The sequence below is a fragment of the Bufo bufo genome, chromosome 1, assembly GCF_905171765.1.
Source record: "Bufo bufo chromosome 1, aBufBuf1.1, whole genome shotgun sequence".
NCBI classification, from domain to species: Eukaryota; Metazoa; Chordata; class Amphibia; order Anura; family Bufonidae; genus Bufo; species Bufo bufo.
Genome location: NC_053389.1, coordinates 296,289,861 through 296,307,162, shown reverse-complemented (window position 1 = coordinate 296,307,162; position 17,302 = coordinate 296,289,861). Strand labels below are relative to the sequence as shown.

Genomic DNA, 17,302 nt, shown 5'->3' with positions numbered 1-17,302 from the left:
ACGACGTGCTCTCAAGTATTGGCCTATAGGGATCCCTTTCTTCAGGGAAACTGGATGCCAACTGTTCCAATGCAGGTAACTGTTTGTCGATGTTGGTTTCCTAAAGACCTCTGTCACCAACTGCCCTCCCTCTGTTTTTCTTATTTTTAAGTCCAGAAACACTATCTCATGATCTTGAATTTCATGTGTATATTTCATACCTATATTATTTCGGTTTAACGTCTGGACAAATTCCTGAAACAGTGTACGGTCACCATCCCACAGGATCAAGATGTCGTCTATATATCTGCCCCAAAAAATAATTTGGCAGATATACGACGACATCTCCTCCGTAAAGACGTGACAATTCTCCCACCACCCTAAAAATAAATTTGCGTAGGTTGGGGCGCAAGACCTTGAAACCCAGATCAAAAATTACACCACAATTTACACAATTCCAAGAAATAGAGACCTTTGTACAGCTGGTCACGCAAGACATCAAATCATTACAGATGAGGAAGGAACATATCGAACCAAATTTGAACACTCAGGAACAAGAAGCCCTAGCAACCCTAAAAAAGAATGAGAGGATCATAATTAAACCCAGTGATAAAGGGGGCAATATAGTTATTCAAGACCGAAATGACTATATAGATATGGTATTAAAACTCTTAGGAGACAAGCAGACGTATCAACTTCTGCCCAATGACCCCACAAGGGAATATTTGAATGACTTGAAAAATCTATTACAGGAAGCCCTCCAGACTAACGTAATAACCAAGGAAGAATATCAATACCTTTTTAATAAAAACCCTATGATCTCTACCTTCTACTCACTACCGAAGGTGCATAAGAACAGAAAACCAGTACCAGGTAGACCCATTGTGTCTGGCAATGACAACTTAACACAAGCCTTAAGTGAATATATCGATCAAATCCTACGACCTTTTGTTACCACCTTACCCTCTTATATAAGAGATACCAAAGACCTCCTTCTTAAAATAAACGACATCACAATTACAGAAGGCACTTTTTTAGCCAGTCTTGATGTCAAATCACTTTATAGCAACATTCAACACTCACTGGGGATACACGCAGCTGAATATTATTTGAGCACCCGTAGTCAAAACTTTAATAGGCACAATAATTTTGTATTATTATCACTTAAATTTATATTAGAGCACAATTATTTTGTCTTTCAAGGACAATATTATAAACAAATTAATGGCACTGCGATGGGGACGTCTTGCGCCCCAACCTACGCAAATTTATTTTTAGGGTGGTGGGAGAATTGTCACGTCTTTACGGAGGAGATGTCGTCGTATATCTGCCACATTATTTTTTGGGGCAGATATATAGACGACATCTTGATCCTGTGGGATGGTGACCGTACACTGTTTCAGGAATTTGTCCAGACGTTAAACCGAAATAATATAGGTATGAAATATACACATGAAATTCAAGATCATGAGATAGTGTTTCTGGACTTAAAAATAAAAAAAACAGAGGGAGGGCAGTTGGTGACAGAGGTCTTTAGGAAACCAACATCGACAAACAGTTACCTGCATTGGAACAGTTGGCATCCAGTTTCCCTGAAGAAAGGGATCCCTATAGGCCAATACTTGAGAGCACGTCGTAACTGCTCGGATGAAGCCTCCTTTTCCCGGGAGAGTCAACAACTGCTTCAAAGGTTCAGCAAAAGGGGTTACCCCAAAAGATCTTTGAAAAATGCATATAATCGAGCTAATAAAACAAAGAGAGAAGATCTTTTAAAAGATACATCATCTAAAAGAAATGACACCATCAGATGCATAGGGACCTTCGATGGATACAATAATGAAATCTACAGTATTCTAAAAAAACATTGGCATATAATAAGATCAGACAGAGACCTTAATATGGTACTTACCATTAATCCGTCAGTTACATACAGACGAGGTCCCAATCTTAAGGACCAACTGGTCCATAGCCACCTCATGGAAGAAGGAGCCAAATCCGGCAGAAGAGTTGAGAAATACCGTGGATCAGCTCCATGCGGGGACTGTTCCTTTTGCAGGTTTGTTCCACGCATCAAGAAATATGTTAACCCTGTGGATAAAAAGGAGTATGAGATAAGGCAACTGATCACCTGCAAAACACAAGGAGTGATCTACCTAGCTTCTTGCCCTTGTCCAAAACTCTATGTGGGCAAGACCACACAGGAGTTGCGACGTCGAATATCGGGCCACCTAAGTACCATAGAAACAGGTAAAGACACAGCAATAGCAAGACACATTAAGTACTTTCATAACAACAAGAGTACAGTACTGCGCTTCTGGGGTATAGAGAAAATATTTCTAGGACCAAGAGGAGGTAGCCTTGATAAAAAACTGTTGCAGAGCGAGGCTAGGTGGATACACAGATTGGACACAATGAGTCCACAAGGACTAAATGAAGGGTTCTCCTTTACGGCTTTTATCTGACTATAAAAATAAAAATAGGAAATAGATGTTTTCCTCCCTTTTTTCTCTGCAAAAGCAGGAAAAAGGAAAGAGTATACCAACAAAAGACCTCAAAATAATCCCTTAGTTAATATAATAACGCTATTAGCCAATGAAACTATAGGGACAATTTATTTCTTGAATGTAGAAATATTGGAATGAATATTGATATAAATAATTAAAGAATAGGAAAAATAAAAATATAAGGTTAACTTACCTGGAGAAAACGAAGGAGGAAATCAATCCTTTCCGGTATCTTGTAAAAAACGCTTCTCCCTTCCTGGTAAAAATTGAGGAGAAAATGAATAATAAGAAGATATTAAATTGCACAACTAAAGTTATGTAAGAACTAAGCCCCTATATATATATGGACAGCAGACAAGCCATAACATTGTGTCCCTATCAAGGTACTATTAGATATAACTTGACATCAATACAGGCTCTTGGAGCATATATAGTGGTACCCGTGAATTGTGACCCGATTCAGCACTAGAAATGTTGTAGAATCTATTGTGTAAAAATAATCCATATAAAAGATGTATAGCTATACATGAAGAATATCATAAATAGTATGCATATAAAGTTCTATTACACCTTGACCGTGCATCTTTAAAATAAACAGGGATATATGAAGAAGAACAAGGTGGCAAAACTCAAATTGCCAGGCAAGTCGAGCTGCAAATATAACAGAGATATAAATTTCAAAGTGCCGGCGCATGCGTGGATACCCTACCTAGATTAAAAAGCAGAGAGCATGCGCAACCTTACACACAGAGAGGGTATGTCAAAGAATGTGGGACGAACTGCAAAGGCAATGTTAATAATCTATGTCCCAAGACATGCGCACTAGTGACCTAAGAAAAAGAACCGGAGGTAGAGTATTCACACATGCCCAATAGACATCTGGAACTATACCGGAGAGCAAGAGACACACAAAAAAATCTCTAAGTATGGGGGCATGCGCAGTAGATGTTGCCGAATAGGACTCGAATAGAAGTATTGACGCATGCGCAAAAGGTATATGGAGGAATAAGGGAGGAAAAATCTTCTAAGTTCTGACGCATGCGCACTTGAAGGGGGGACGCGAATATATGATGGAAGAGAAGCTTCTAAGGTACCGGATAGGATGATCATGCTGCCACACGAGTTCTGAGCAGGGATTGGGCAGAGGATGCCTAACAGCCCACCCCTAGCAGTTATAAGCATCTACTTACGAAGCACTCGTGTTGACAGTAGCTCCATCCCCTGATGAAGCCACATCTAGTGGCGAAACATGTTGGGGGAGCTCTAGCTTGATTTTTTAAATCAGGTGTATGATAGATACTGCGTCTGAGTAGTGAGATCTGCAGACTCACTATACTTGGACGCACTAGCGGCAGCGGCTGCACTCAGAGTGGCGAAAATAGGGACTCCTTCCCCAGCGATATATATAAGGTTATCCCTGAACACTCTATGTGGCAGCAGTGATATTTTAGGTGGCGTTAGAGGGAATCATCCCAAAGCAATTCAGGACGCACTTATGGGAATCATATCCCAGTTTACTGCCGATAGTATCATCACAGCACCTTTACATTTTAAAAAGCATTTTCTTTCTTTTCTTTCTCCTGTTCTGTATTAGTTTTATTGATAGAAATAAACGTTACGTTTTACCTGACCAGAAACAGGAGCTTTGTAGCCTCAGGCTATCTGAACCATATAATTTCAAAATCCTGGGTCCAAAAGGGTCTATGAAAAAGAATAACATACACACACACACACACACACCTGACAAAGGAAGTCAGGTGAGACCGCATGCCAAAGCAGCAAGCTGCCTAGCACCGCTCAGGCTGCTCTGCTGACAATAACAGAACACAACTAGTTGCCCGCGGCAACCACAAGTGAGGCCACACACAGCGACCCTCACCTGTGGTTGAACACACAAACTAAACCGCAGGCAACCGCATGCGGTAAGGAGTCACGGCCATAGCCATGGCCGTGACACTTAACAATTACCTCCACTGTACCCCGCTCCCTTAACAGTGACCACACAGTACCCCGCTGCCCCTTTAATAGTGACCTCCACAGTCCCCTCCTCCCTTTACAGTGACCTCCACAGCACCCTCCCCTTTAAAAGTGACCTCCACAGCGGCCGCCCCTTTATTAGTAACCTCCACAGTACCCAGTCTCATTAATAGTGATTTCCACAATAACCCACCCCCTAAACAGTGAACTCCACAGAGCTCCGTTCCCTTAAAATGTGACTTCCACAACACCATGCCCCCTTAAAAGTCACCTGTACCCGGCCCTTAAAACTGACCTCCATAGCGGACCGCCCCCTTAACTGTGACCTCCACCGTTCCCTGCTCCCTTAACAGAGACCTCCACAGTGCACGCCCCTTTAACAGTGACCTCCACAGCATCCCGCCCATTTAACAGTGACCTCCACAGTGGCCGCCCCTTTATTAGTGACCTCCACAATACCCCATCTCATTAATTGTGATTTTCACCACACCCCGCCTCCTTAACAGTGGCCTCTACAGCAATCTGCCCCTTAACACTGACCTCCATAGCGGACCGTCCCCTTAACTGTGACCTCCACAGCAGCCTGCCCTATGGTGGCCAGAGGTCCAGTTGTAGGCCAGACAGTCCTGCTTTCAGACTCCCTGTCCTCCAACCGGCGCAGGGCCTGGACAGACACAGGGATGTCTTTTTAAAAAGCTCACTCTGAGACAGCAGCACTGTGCTGTCTGAGCGTGAGCTGCAGGGAGAAAGTCACCCTCCCTCTTACCCCAGCAGCTGACAGAAGTTGATTTTAACCTTCATTTTTTCAATCCCCGGCGGTGGCGGAGTGAGAGGGGGCGTGACCTAATCGGTCAGGGCGTGGTTTAGCGGGACCTGGGGACTTTTGAGGGTGGCCTGAATGGCCACCCTACCTGCCCCCTTAACTGTGACCTCCACAGCACTTTGCTCCCTTACCAGTGTCATTCACAGCACCCTGCCCCTTTAAAGCTGACCTACAGCAGTGAAGAAAAATGGCTGGGTTGTTATGGAAACCTGGTGTAAAACTATGTGTATGTGATGACTAAGGGCCTGCGAGCTTCTATTGGCTGATAAGGGTCATGTGACCAGGTTTATATTGGCTAAGGCTTTTTTTGGGAATATCTCAGGAACGGTACATGCTAGAGAGCTGAGACCAGGTCTAAAACCTTCCCAGACACCTGATGTACCTGAGTGCCAAAGATTGTAAATGCGATGGTGCGGATTCCTTTAGCGGACATACAGGGAGTGCAGAATTATTAGGCAAGTTGTATTTTTGAGGATTAATTTTATTATTGAACAACAACCATGTTCTCAATGAACCCAAAAAACTCATTAATATCAAAGCTGAATATTTTTGGAAGTAGTTTTTAGTTTGTTTTTAGTTTTAGCTATTTTAGGGGGATATCTGTGTGTGCAGGTGACTATTACTGTGCATAATTATTAGGCAACTTAACAAAAAACAAATATATACCCATTTCAATTATTTATTTTTACCAGTGAAACCAATATAACATCTCAACATTCACAAATATACATTTCTGACATTCAAAAACAAAACAAAAACAAATCAGTGACCAATATAGCCACCTTTCTTTGCAAGGACACTCAAAAGCCTGCCATCCATGGATTCTGTCAGTGTTTTGATCTGTTCACCATCATCATTGCGTGCAGCAGCAACCACAGCCTCCCAGACACTGTTCAGAGAGGTGTACTGTTTTCCCTCCTTGTAATTCTCACATTTGATGATGGACCACAGGTTCTCAATGGGGTTCAGATCAGGTGAACAAGGAGGCCATGTCATTAGATTTTCTTCTTTTATACCCTTTCTTGCCAGCCACGCTGTGGAGTACTTGGACGCGTGTGATGGAGCATTGTCCTGCATGAAAATCATGTTTTTCTTGAAGGATGCAGACTTCTTCCTGTACCACTGCTTGAAGAAGGTGTCTTCCAGAAACTGGCAGTAGGACTGGGAGTTGAGCTTGACTCCATCCTCAACCCGAAAAGGTCCCACAAGCTCATCTTTGATGATACCAGCCCAAAGCAGTACTCCACCTCCACCTTGCTGGCGTCTGAGTCGGACTGGAGCTCTCTGCCCTTTACCAATCCAGTCACGGGCCCATCCATCTGGCCCATCAAGACTCACTCTCATTTCATCAGTCCATAAAACCTTAGAAAAATCAGTCTTGAGATATTTCTTGGCCCAGTCTTGACGTTTCAGCTTGTGTGTCTTGTTCAGTGGTGGTCGTCTTTCAGCCTTTCTTACCTTGGCCATGTCTCTGAGTATTGCACACCATGTGCTTTTGGGCACTCCAGTGATGTTGCAGCTCTGAAATATGGCCAAACTGGTGGCAAGTGGCATCTTGGCAGCTGCACGCTTGACTTTTCTCAGTTCATGGGCAGTTATTTTGCACCTTGGTTTTTCCACACGCTTCTTGCGACCCTGTTGACTATTTTGAATGAAACGCTTGATTGTTCGATGATCACGCTTCAGAAGCTTTGCAATTTTAAGAGTGCTGCATCCCTCTGCAAGATATCTCACTATTTTTGACTTTTCTGAGCCTGTCAAGTCCTTCTTTTGACCCATTTTGCCAAAGGAAAGGAAGTTGCCTAATAATTATGCACACCTGATATAGGGTGTTGATGTCATTAGACCACCTTCTCATTACAGAGATGCACATCACCTAATATGCTTAATTGGTAGTAGGCTTTCGAGCCTATACAGCTTGGAGTAAGACAACATGCATAAAGAGGATGATGTGGTCAAAATACTCATTTGCCTAATAATTCTGCACGTAGTGTACACACATACACTCAGCTTTATATATGAGATAGCTATGGCACACATGTTCTTTGGTACATGTCTAATATTTCTGCTTGACAAATGTAACGCCGCACAGGCAGAATTTGTACTGTCTCATATGTTACTTTCTTATGTTGCAGGTGAACAAGGGGATTTCAGAATTCCTGTTTAAGCTTTTTGTTCTGCAATATCTCATGAATTCAGAAGGTAGAATATGGAAGCGCTTGACAAATCACTTGTACATTGTCGAGATTTTGGAATCCTCAAACACAACGTTTGCCAAGCAGATTCAATCCGTAAGAAGTTGTTGATTTATTTAAATGTTACTGGTTGATTGCTTGTCTTATGGCTTAAAAGGGTGGTGTGAGATTAGGAAAACATGGCTGTGTTGTTACAGACACTCTTGTCCATGGGGTGTATCAGCTAATGTAGCGCAGTCCTATTTTCTTGAATGGGGCTGAGCAGCAATGCTAGACCCAACTAATGGACAAAAGTACTATATTTTCAGGATTAAAGCAGCCGTTTTATTCTAAAATCATACAAGCTGTTAAGGATCTCATTAGCCACCTATGTCTTTTTAATTATGGTCTTTGGGTCTGACAGTAATTATGGGACATGTCCATCTTTTAGCTTATGGCCACATTGCAGTTGTTCAGTGGAGAAAGCCTTTGGATAATGCACCTGTTTTTACTGTGGAGTCACTCAGAAACTCTTGTGGAGCCTGCTGGCATTTATATATAGTGAGTAGTGATGATTGAGCACCAAAGTATTCGTGTGTTCGTGTGTTCGGCCCGAACACATTGCTATATTCGTGTGCTCGGCCGATCACCCGAATATAATGGAAGTCAATGGGAGACAACCAGGCACCTCCTGCTCTGAAGAGGGGAGGGTGCCTGTTCCATTGGAAAAGGTCAGAAACACCACCAAAATGGATCGGAAACAGCATGGGGACGATGTCTGGATGTATCTTGGACTCCCAGGTCGCTGCCGGGAACCATGTTGTTCGAGTTGTACGCCACTTTTACAGACAAAAATACGCACAAAACCCCCCCAAAAAAATCTATTTTACAGGAAAAATTGTTAGGAAACATTCTTTCCTCCTGTATATTCAATTGTATATAAAGTGCAAGTGCTGCAAAAAATTACAAGCAAGAGGCACTCCGACAACCTGTATATCACATAAACGAGGGCCTAATTCACATTGTAGTACAATTGTTCAGGTAGTGGGGCACTCCAAAACACCCTTTGTTACACATAAAGGAGGGCATCATACACACCCTTGAAAAATTATGATTGATGGCCTGCTGGTGACCCTCAAAAACATTTGGAGCAAGGGCCTGCTGATCTGACCATCTAAAACCTTAGGAGCGAGAGCCTGCTGCCACATTGGTGACTCTAGATGACCTCTGGGCAATTGCACGTCCCCGTGACTGCCACGATCCATTTGGATGTCTGCCCTATCAACTTTCCATGTTCTTTTCTGCGCCTACCATGGGTAACGGAGAATCAGGGTTCGATGCCGGAGAGGGAGCTTGAGAAAGGGATACCACATCCAAGGGAGGTCTATGGCTGAAATCTGATTGGCTGTTGTTTCCTTGCCCCTTTTTTTTCCTAATTGTGAACCACCCAGAGAGGGTGGGTCAAGTTAGTAAAGCACAAGAATCCAAGGAAGGCAGCAGGCGCACGGCAATTACCCACTCCCAACTCGGGGAGGTAGTCACGATAAATAACAATACAGCACTCCTAAGCGGCCCTGTTATTGGAATGAGTACACTTTCCGTTAACGAGGATCTATTGAAGGGCAAGTCTTGTGCCAGCAGCCAACTAGCTCCCGGCCTCCACAACGTTCACCCAGTGTGCTAATTATGGTGAGGATTGTGTGTACCAGACTCTTGGCTACTGAGACTGGACTTGTAGGTGAGGGCCTGCTGCTGCTTTGTTGACTCTAGATAACTTCTAGGCAATCGCACGTCCCTGTGACGGTGACAATCCATTTAGATGTCTGCCCAATCAACTTTGGAGCAATTTTTCAACAAGGACCTTCTGGTATAGCACCGTTTTGCTTGTCCTCTCCACCAGAGGAATGAGAGATGACAAGTTATCTTTGTAGTGGGGGTCAAGAAGGGTGAACAACCAGTAATCCATGTTGTCTAAAATGTGTATAACGCTCGGGTCATGGGAAAGGCAGCCTAACATGAAGTCAGCCATGTCTGCCAGAGTACCAACAGGCAAAACTTCGCTGTCGTCATCAGAAGGTGAGCTGACCCTGTAAAAGATTGTAGGTGAGGGCCTGCAGTTGAGCGGACCCTGTAAAATATTATATGTGAGGGCCTGCAGTAGAGCTGACCCTCTAAAACATTATATGCGAATATATGTGAGGGCCTGCAGTTGAGCTGACCCTGTAAAACATTATATGCAAGGGCCTGCAGTTGAGCTGACCCTATAAAACATTATATGCGAGGGCCTGCAGTTGAGCTGACCCAGTAAAACATTATATGCGAGGGCCTGCAATTAAGCTGACCCTGTAAAACATTATATGCGAGGGCCTGCAGTTGAGCTGACCCTCTAAAACATTAGACCTGCTGGTGAGCTAACCCTCTAAAACATTAGGGGCGAGGGCCTGCTGGTGAGCTGACGCTTTAAAACATTATATGCGAATGCCTGCTGGTGAGCTGACGCTGTAAAACATTATATGCGAGTGCCTGCAGGTGAGCTAATGCTCTAAAACATTATATGCGAATGCATGCTGTTCAAATGACGCTCTAAAACATTATATGCAAGTGCATGCTGTACAGCTGACACTCTAAAACATAATTTTCAAGTGCATGTTGTTTAGCTGACGCTCTAAAACATTATTTGAGTTGAGGGCCTGCAGTTGAGCTGACCCTATTAAAATAATGAGAGTGGAGGGAATATATACAATCTGGATGAGGAGAAGGAGAAAACAAGACTCAACCATATACTCTTTTTTTTTGTGGTGGAAAAGGTGCATGGGAATACACTACAGTAGATTGAGTACATTATAAATGATAGATTGAAATTGCCTTTATGTTCATTATCAGCTCAGCTCTACTCTGGTGGAGTTGAGAAGCCAGGGGCAATCCAGGCCATTTTTATCTGAGTCAACCTGTCAGCATTGCCAGTGGACAAGCGGATACGCTTATCTGTTATAATTCCACCAGTAGCACTAAATACACGCTCAGACAACCACTGGCGGCAGGGCAGGCCAGCAACTCCAAGCCGTAGAGCGCAAGTTCGTGCCACGTGTCCAGCTTGCACACCCAGTAGTTGTAAGGCACTGAGGGATCATTTAGGACGCTGACACGGTCTGCTATGTATTCCTTCACCATCTTCCAAAACTTGTCACTCCTTGAACCACTAGGCCGCGCTTCAGGGTGAGGTTACTGGCAGGGTGTCATGAAAGTGTCCCATGCCTTTTTTGAAACTGCTGTGTGTTCCCCTTGTCTCCCTTCCTCAGTTGCCTAAGGAAGTACGGACTCTGCCGGCTGCGTTGTCAGATGGAAAATTTTGGAGCAATCTCTCAACAAGTACCTTCTTGTATTGCACCGTTTTACTCGTCCTCTCCACCAAAATAATTAGAGATGAGAAGTTCTGTTTGTAGCGGGGGTCGAGAAGGGTGAACACAGTAATCCGTGTTATCTAAAATGCAAATAACGCGAGGGTTGCGGGAAAGGCAGCCTAACATGAAGTCAGCCATGTGTGCCAGAGTACCAACAGGCAAGACGTCGATGTCGACATCAGGATGACTCTCCATCTCCTCATCCTCCTTCTCCTCCTCCTCTTCTGCCCATCCACGCTGAACAGATGGCATTAAAGTTCCATTGCTGTAGCAGAGGCAACTGTCTCCAGCTCCTCCTCCTCTTCATGGTCCAATTTGCGCTGAGAAGACGAACTGTGGGTGGTTTGGCTATCACCCTGTGTAATGTCCTCCCCCATTTCCTCGTCTGTCACATTCAGAGCGTCGTCCTTAATTGTGAGCAGCGATCGTTTGAGTAGACACAGCAGTTGGATGGTTACACTGATAATAGCGTTATCGCAACTAACCATCTGTGTGGATTCATCAAAGTTTTCTAAAACCTCACTGACATCATCCTCGCTTGTGAATAGTGGCAGTTGACTCGAAAGGCGACGACCATGTTGCAGCTGGTATTCCACAACTGCCCTCTGCTGCTCACAAAGCCTGACCAACATGTGGAATGTAGAGTTCCAGCGCGTGCTCACATCGCACAACAGTCAGTGAGCTGGAAGCCGCAAGCGCTGCTACAGCGTTGACAAACCGGCTGAAGCTGTGGACGACTTGCGGAAATGGGTACACACGCGGCGCGTCTTCACTAGTAGCTCTGGCAAATTGGGGTAGGTTTTTAAAAACGGCTGAACCACTAAGTTTAAGACGTGGGCTAGGCATGGGATGTGTGTCAGGTTGCCGAGTTCCAAAGCCGCCACCAAGTTACGGCCATTGTCGGACACAACCATGCCTGGTTGTAGGTTGAGTGGCGAGAGCCACAGCTCAGTCTGGTCTCTTATACTCTGCCACAGCTCTGCGGCGGTGTGCTGTTTGTCCCCTAAGCAGATCAACTTCACTACGGCCTGTTGACGCTTACCCACAGAAGTGCTACACTGCTTCCAGCTACCGACTGATGGCTGACTGCTGCTGGAGGTGGAAGTGGAGGAGGAGGCGGCGGAGGATGAGAAGTGGGGGTTGGAGCCAGTAACCTATCTGCTGGCGGAGACCCTGATGGACGTAGGGCCCGCAATCCTGGGTACGACTCACTCCCGGCCTCCACTACATTCACCCAGTGTGCGCACAGGGAAATGTAGCGTCCCTGGCCACTAGCACTTGTCCATGTGTCCGTGGTTAAGTGGACCTTCCCAGTAACTGCATTGGTCAGGGCACGGGTGATGTTCTGGGACACATGCTGGTGTAAGACGGGCATGGCACACCGTGAAAAATAGTGGCGGCTAGGGACTGCATACCGAGGGACGGCCGCCGACATAAGGCTGTGGAAGGCCTCAGGGTCCACAATGATGGCAACATTTCAAGGGCCAGTAATTTAGAAAGTTGCGCATTTAGTGCTATGGCCTGTGGGTGGGTGGGTATTTGCGCTTGCATTCAAATGATTGTGTTATGGACATTTGGACGCTGCGCTGGGACAGGCAAGTGGATGTTGTTGCTGATGGTTCATGCAAAGGTCCAGATGCAGGACGAGGGGCATCCGGGCCTGCGCCTTCGACAGGGGATTAGCCAGCAGTGAATAACACATGGGAAGAGGAGGCAGTGCTATGACCCGCAGACGCAGATTGTGGACCCAGGCATTCAGCCCACTTGTTAGGGTGCTTGGATGCCATGTGGCAGATCATGCTGTGGTGAGGTTGCTAGTGTTTACGCCCCGGCTCATTTTGGTACGGCACAGGTTGCAAACTACTACTCTTTTGTCGTCTGCACTTTCCTCAAAAAAGCGCCAGAGTGCGGAACACCTACTCCTTGGCAGGGTAGATTTACGCATAGGAGTGCTCGGTGGAACGGTTGTGGGCCTGTTTGGTGTGGGCCGACTTCTCCCTTTTGCAACCCCACTGACTCTTCCAGCCTGTTGCGGTGCTGTGGATCCCTCCCCCTCTGTACTGCTGTCCTCGCTCGGCTCGTGAACGAATGATTGCCATTTACCACCGTCATCTTCTTGAGACTGTGAAGGATCAAGAGGTTGGGAATCAGGGCACAATATCTCAGGTCCCTCTTCAAGCGTGCTGGGCGCGAGGGCCAAATCTAATAGTGGCGCTGGAAAGAGCTCCTCGGAATATCCGAGTGTGGGAATCACTCGTTTGGCAAGCCTCTCCATGGTGGGAGGAAGGATGATCAGAGTGAGGATTCGGTTGACCAGACTCTTGGCTACAGAGACTGGACTTGGTGGAAGAGAGGATGGTGCTTAACCGACTGGAAGCATCATCTTCAGCAATCCAACCGACCAACTGTTTGCACTTTTTCAACTTGGACAGTGTTGTCTTGCGCCGCCCAGTTAAGTTGGACATAAAGCTGGGTATGGTGGATGCTTTTTATTTTCTGGTGCACTGGCAGCAGGCACAGTTTCATTGCGCCCAGGGCCACGGCCTCTGAATGCACCATCAGCATCACGCCCGCTTCCCCGTCCCTTAGTGCTCGCCTTCTTCATATTATTGATTTCATCAATAGATGTGGCGCAGATTGTTTTACAGTCCGCTAAAGACACAGTTTTCTCATGCTGGACAGTATGTCACTGAAACCCACAGAATATGGACACTATATTAGGCCCAGATTAGTTAAATTTGCCATAAAGAAACAGTTTTCGGAGGGCGTACTGTAAATGTCACAGAAAGCCACACACTATGGGCACTAGATTAGGCCCCTGATTATTTAAATTTATGCTAAAGAAACAGTTTTCGGATGGAGTACTGTATATGTCACGGATGTGTATTACACGCACACACTACAGAGACAGTAGATGAGGGCTGGCCCCTGATTATTTAAATTTACTCTAAAGAAACAGTTTTCGGATGGCGTACTGTATATGTCACAGAAAGCCAAACACTATGGACACTAGATTAGGCCCAGATTAGTTAAATTTGCCCTAAAGAAACAGTTTTCGGATGGTGTACTGTATATGTCACAGAAAACAACACACTATGGACACTAGATTAGGCCCAGATTATTTAAATTTATGCTAAAGAAACAGTTTTCGGATGGAGTACTGTATATGTCACAGAAAACAACAGCTTTCATATTCATATTGACCAACAAAAAAAAAACTTTTATAATTCTGTTAGTTAGGTGGGTGGCGGCGGCGGCCATTTTATGCAAGCTCAGTGAATTAGCACTGCATCTGAGCTTTTGGGACATTGCAAGTCACCTTTTTTTTTTTGGCAAACTACAACATCTGGATTAGTGAGTGTGCAATTTAAGGTAGAAATACACCCATCATTTTCTGGGGTTTTAAAAACACACTGCAAGTGTTAAATTCAAGTTTAATCTGTACAGCTTTCATATTCTGTTACTAAAAAAACACTTTTTTGGCAATCTACAACATCTGGATTAGTCAGTGTGCAATTTAAGCTAGAAATACAAACATCATTTTCTGGGGTTTGAAAAACACACTTTTTTGACAAAAAACACAATTTTCAGGCCTCGCAGCATCAGCACGTGTGAAATTACAGGCTTATATATGCAGTCAAATTCAGTTGTTAAATAAACACTCGTTTGGGCACAAAAATTTAGTTGGCAGCCTTTGATGCAAATGTCATTGTGAGATACACCCTTAATACATTTGGGTTACATTCAGAGATTTTAAATACTGCCATTTGGTGCACCAATATTGAATTCAGGCCTACACTGGTTCAGACCGTGTGAGATACCCCCTCTACATACAGGGGTTTTAACCTCCTCAGGACCGCCGTACGCAGGATTGCGTCTTTGCGGCGGCCCTGCTCTTCTGGGTGGACGCGCCGGCGCGTCCTCTCGCGAGACGCGAGATTTCCTGTGAACGCGCGCACACAGGCGCGCGCGTTCACAGGAACGGAAGGTAAGAGAGTGGATCTCCAGCCTGCCAGCGGCGATCGTTCGCTGGCAGGCTGGAGATGTGTTTTTTTTAACCCCTAACAGGTATATTAGACGCTGTTTTGATAACAGCGTCTAATATACCTGCTACCTGGTCCTCTGGTGGTCCCCTTTGTTTGGATCGACCACCAGAGGACACAGGTAGCTCAGTAAATATGTTGCACCAAGCACCACTACACTACACCCCCCCCTGTCACTTATTAACCCCTTATTCACCCTTGATCACCCCTGATCACCCCATATAGACTCCCTGATCACCCCCCTGTCATTGATTACCTCCCTGTCATTGATCAACCCCCTGTATAGCTCCATTCAGATGTCCGCATGATTTTTACGGATCCACTGATAGATGGATCGGATCCGCAAAACGCATACGGACGTCTAAATGAAGCCTTACAGGGGCGTGATCAATGACTGTGGTGATCACCCATATAGACTCCCTGATCACCCCCCTGTCATTGATTACACCCCTGTCATTGATCAACCCCCTGTAAAGCTTCATTCAGATGTCCGCATGATTTTTACGGATCCACTGATAAATGGATCGGATCCGCAAAACGCATACGGACGTCTGAATGAAGCCTTACAGGGGCATGATCAATGACTGTGGTGATTACCCCATATAGACTCCCTGATGACCCCCCTGTCATTGATTACACCCCTGTCATTGATCAACCCCCTGTAAAGCTCCATTCAGATGTCCACATGATTTTTACGGATCCACTGATAGATGGATCGGATCTGCAAAACGCATACGGACGTCTGAATGAAGCCTTACAGGGGCGTGATCAATGACTGTGGTGATCACCCCATATAGACTCCCTGATCACCCCCCTGTCATTGATTACACCCCTGTCATTGATCAACCCCCTGTAAAGCTTCATTCAGATGTCCGCATGATTTTTACGGATCCACTGATAAATGGATCGGATCCGCAAAACGCATACGGACGTCTAAATGAAGCCTTACAGGGGCGTGATCAATGACTGTGGTGATCACCCATATAGACTCCCTGATCACCCCCCTGTCATTGATTACACCCCTGTCATTGATCAACCCCCTGTAAAGCTTCATTCAGATGTCCGCATGATTTTTACGGATCCACTGATAAATGGATCGGATCCGCAAAACGCATACGGACGTCTGAATGAAGCCTTACAGGGGCATGATCAATGACTGTGGTGATCACCCCATATAGACTCCCTGATCACCCCCCTGTCATTGATTACACCCCTGTCATTGATCAACCCCCTGTAAAGCTCCATTCAGATGTCCACATGATTTTTACGGATCCACTGATAGATGGATCGGATCTGCAAAACGCATACGGACGTCTGAATGAAGCCTTACAGGGGCGTGATCAATGACTGTGGTGATCACCCCATATAGACTCCCTGATCACCCCCCTGTCATTGATTACACCCCTGTCATTGATCAACCCCCTGTAAAGCTTCATTCAGATGTCCGCATGATTTTTACGGATCCACTGATAAATGGATCGGATCCGCAAAACGCATACGGACGTCTGAATGAAGCCTTACAGGGGCATGATCAATGACTGTGGTGATCACCCCATATAGACTCCCTGATCACCCCCCTGTCATTGATTACACCCCTGTCATTGATCAACCCCCTGTAAAGCTCCATTCAGATGTCCGCATGATTTTTACGGATCCACTGATAGATGGATCGGATCCGCAAAACGCATACGGGCGTCTGAATGAAGCCTTACAGGGGCGTGATCAATGACTGTGGTGATCACCCCATATAGACTCCCTGATCACCCCCCTGTCATTGATTACACCCCTGTCATTGATCAACCCCCTGTAAAGCTCCATTCAGATGTCCGCATGATTTTTACGGATCCACTGATAAATGGATCGGATCCGCAAAACGCATACGGGCGTCTGAATGAAGCCTTACAGGGGCGTGATCAATGACTGTGGTGATCACCCCATATAGACTCCCTGATCACCCCCCTGTCATTGATTACACCCCTGTCATTGATCAACCCCCTGTAAAGCTCCATTCAGATGTCCGCATGATTTTTACGGATCCACTGATAAATGGATCGGATCCGCAAACTGCATACGACGTCTGAATGAAGCCTTACAGGGGCGTGATCAATGACTGTGGTTATCACCCCATATAGACTCCCTGATCACCCCCCTGTCATTGATTACACCCCTGTCATTGATCAACCCCCTGTAAAGCTCCATTCAGATGTCCGCATGATTTTTACGGATCCACTGATAGATGGATCGGATCCGCAAAACACATACAGGCGTCTCCCTGGAGCCTTCCAGGGGGGGTGATCACCCCATATAGACTCCCTGATCATCCCCCTGTCATTGATCTCACCCCCCTGTCATGCTGCATTCAGATGTCCGTATGATTTTTACGGATCCACGGATACATGGA

At 45.5% G+C, this 17,302-nt stretch overlaps 1 protein-coding gene across 1 annotated transcript in view; it reads left to right on the top strand.

Moving 5' to 3' along the window:
- LOC121008305 (E3 ubiquitin-protein ligase RNF213-like) overlaps positions 1-17,302 on the top strand; it is a 393,898-nt gene that overhangs the window by 5,566 nt on the left and 371,030 nt on the right. Inside the window, exon 3 of the mRNA XM_040440760.1 lies at positions 7,419-7,574. Coding sequence (XP_040296694.1) covers positions 7,473-7,574 — 102 coding nt within the window. The 5' untranslated portion in view covers positions 7,419-7,472. The remainder of the gene's footprint in view (positions 1-7,418; positions 7,575-17,302) is intronic.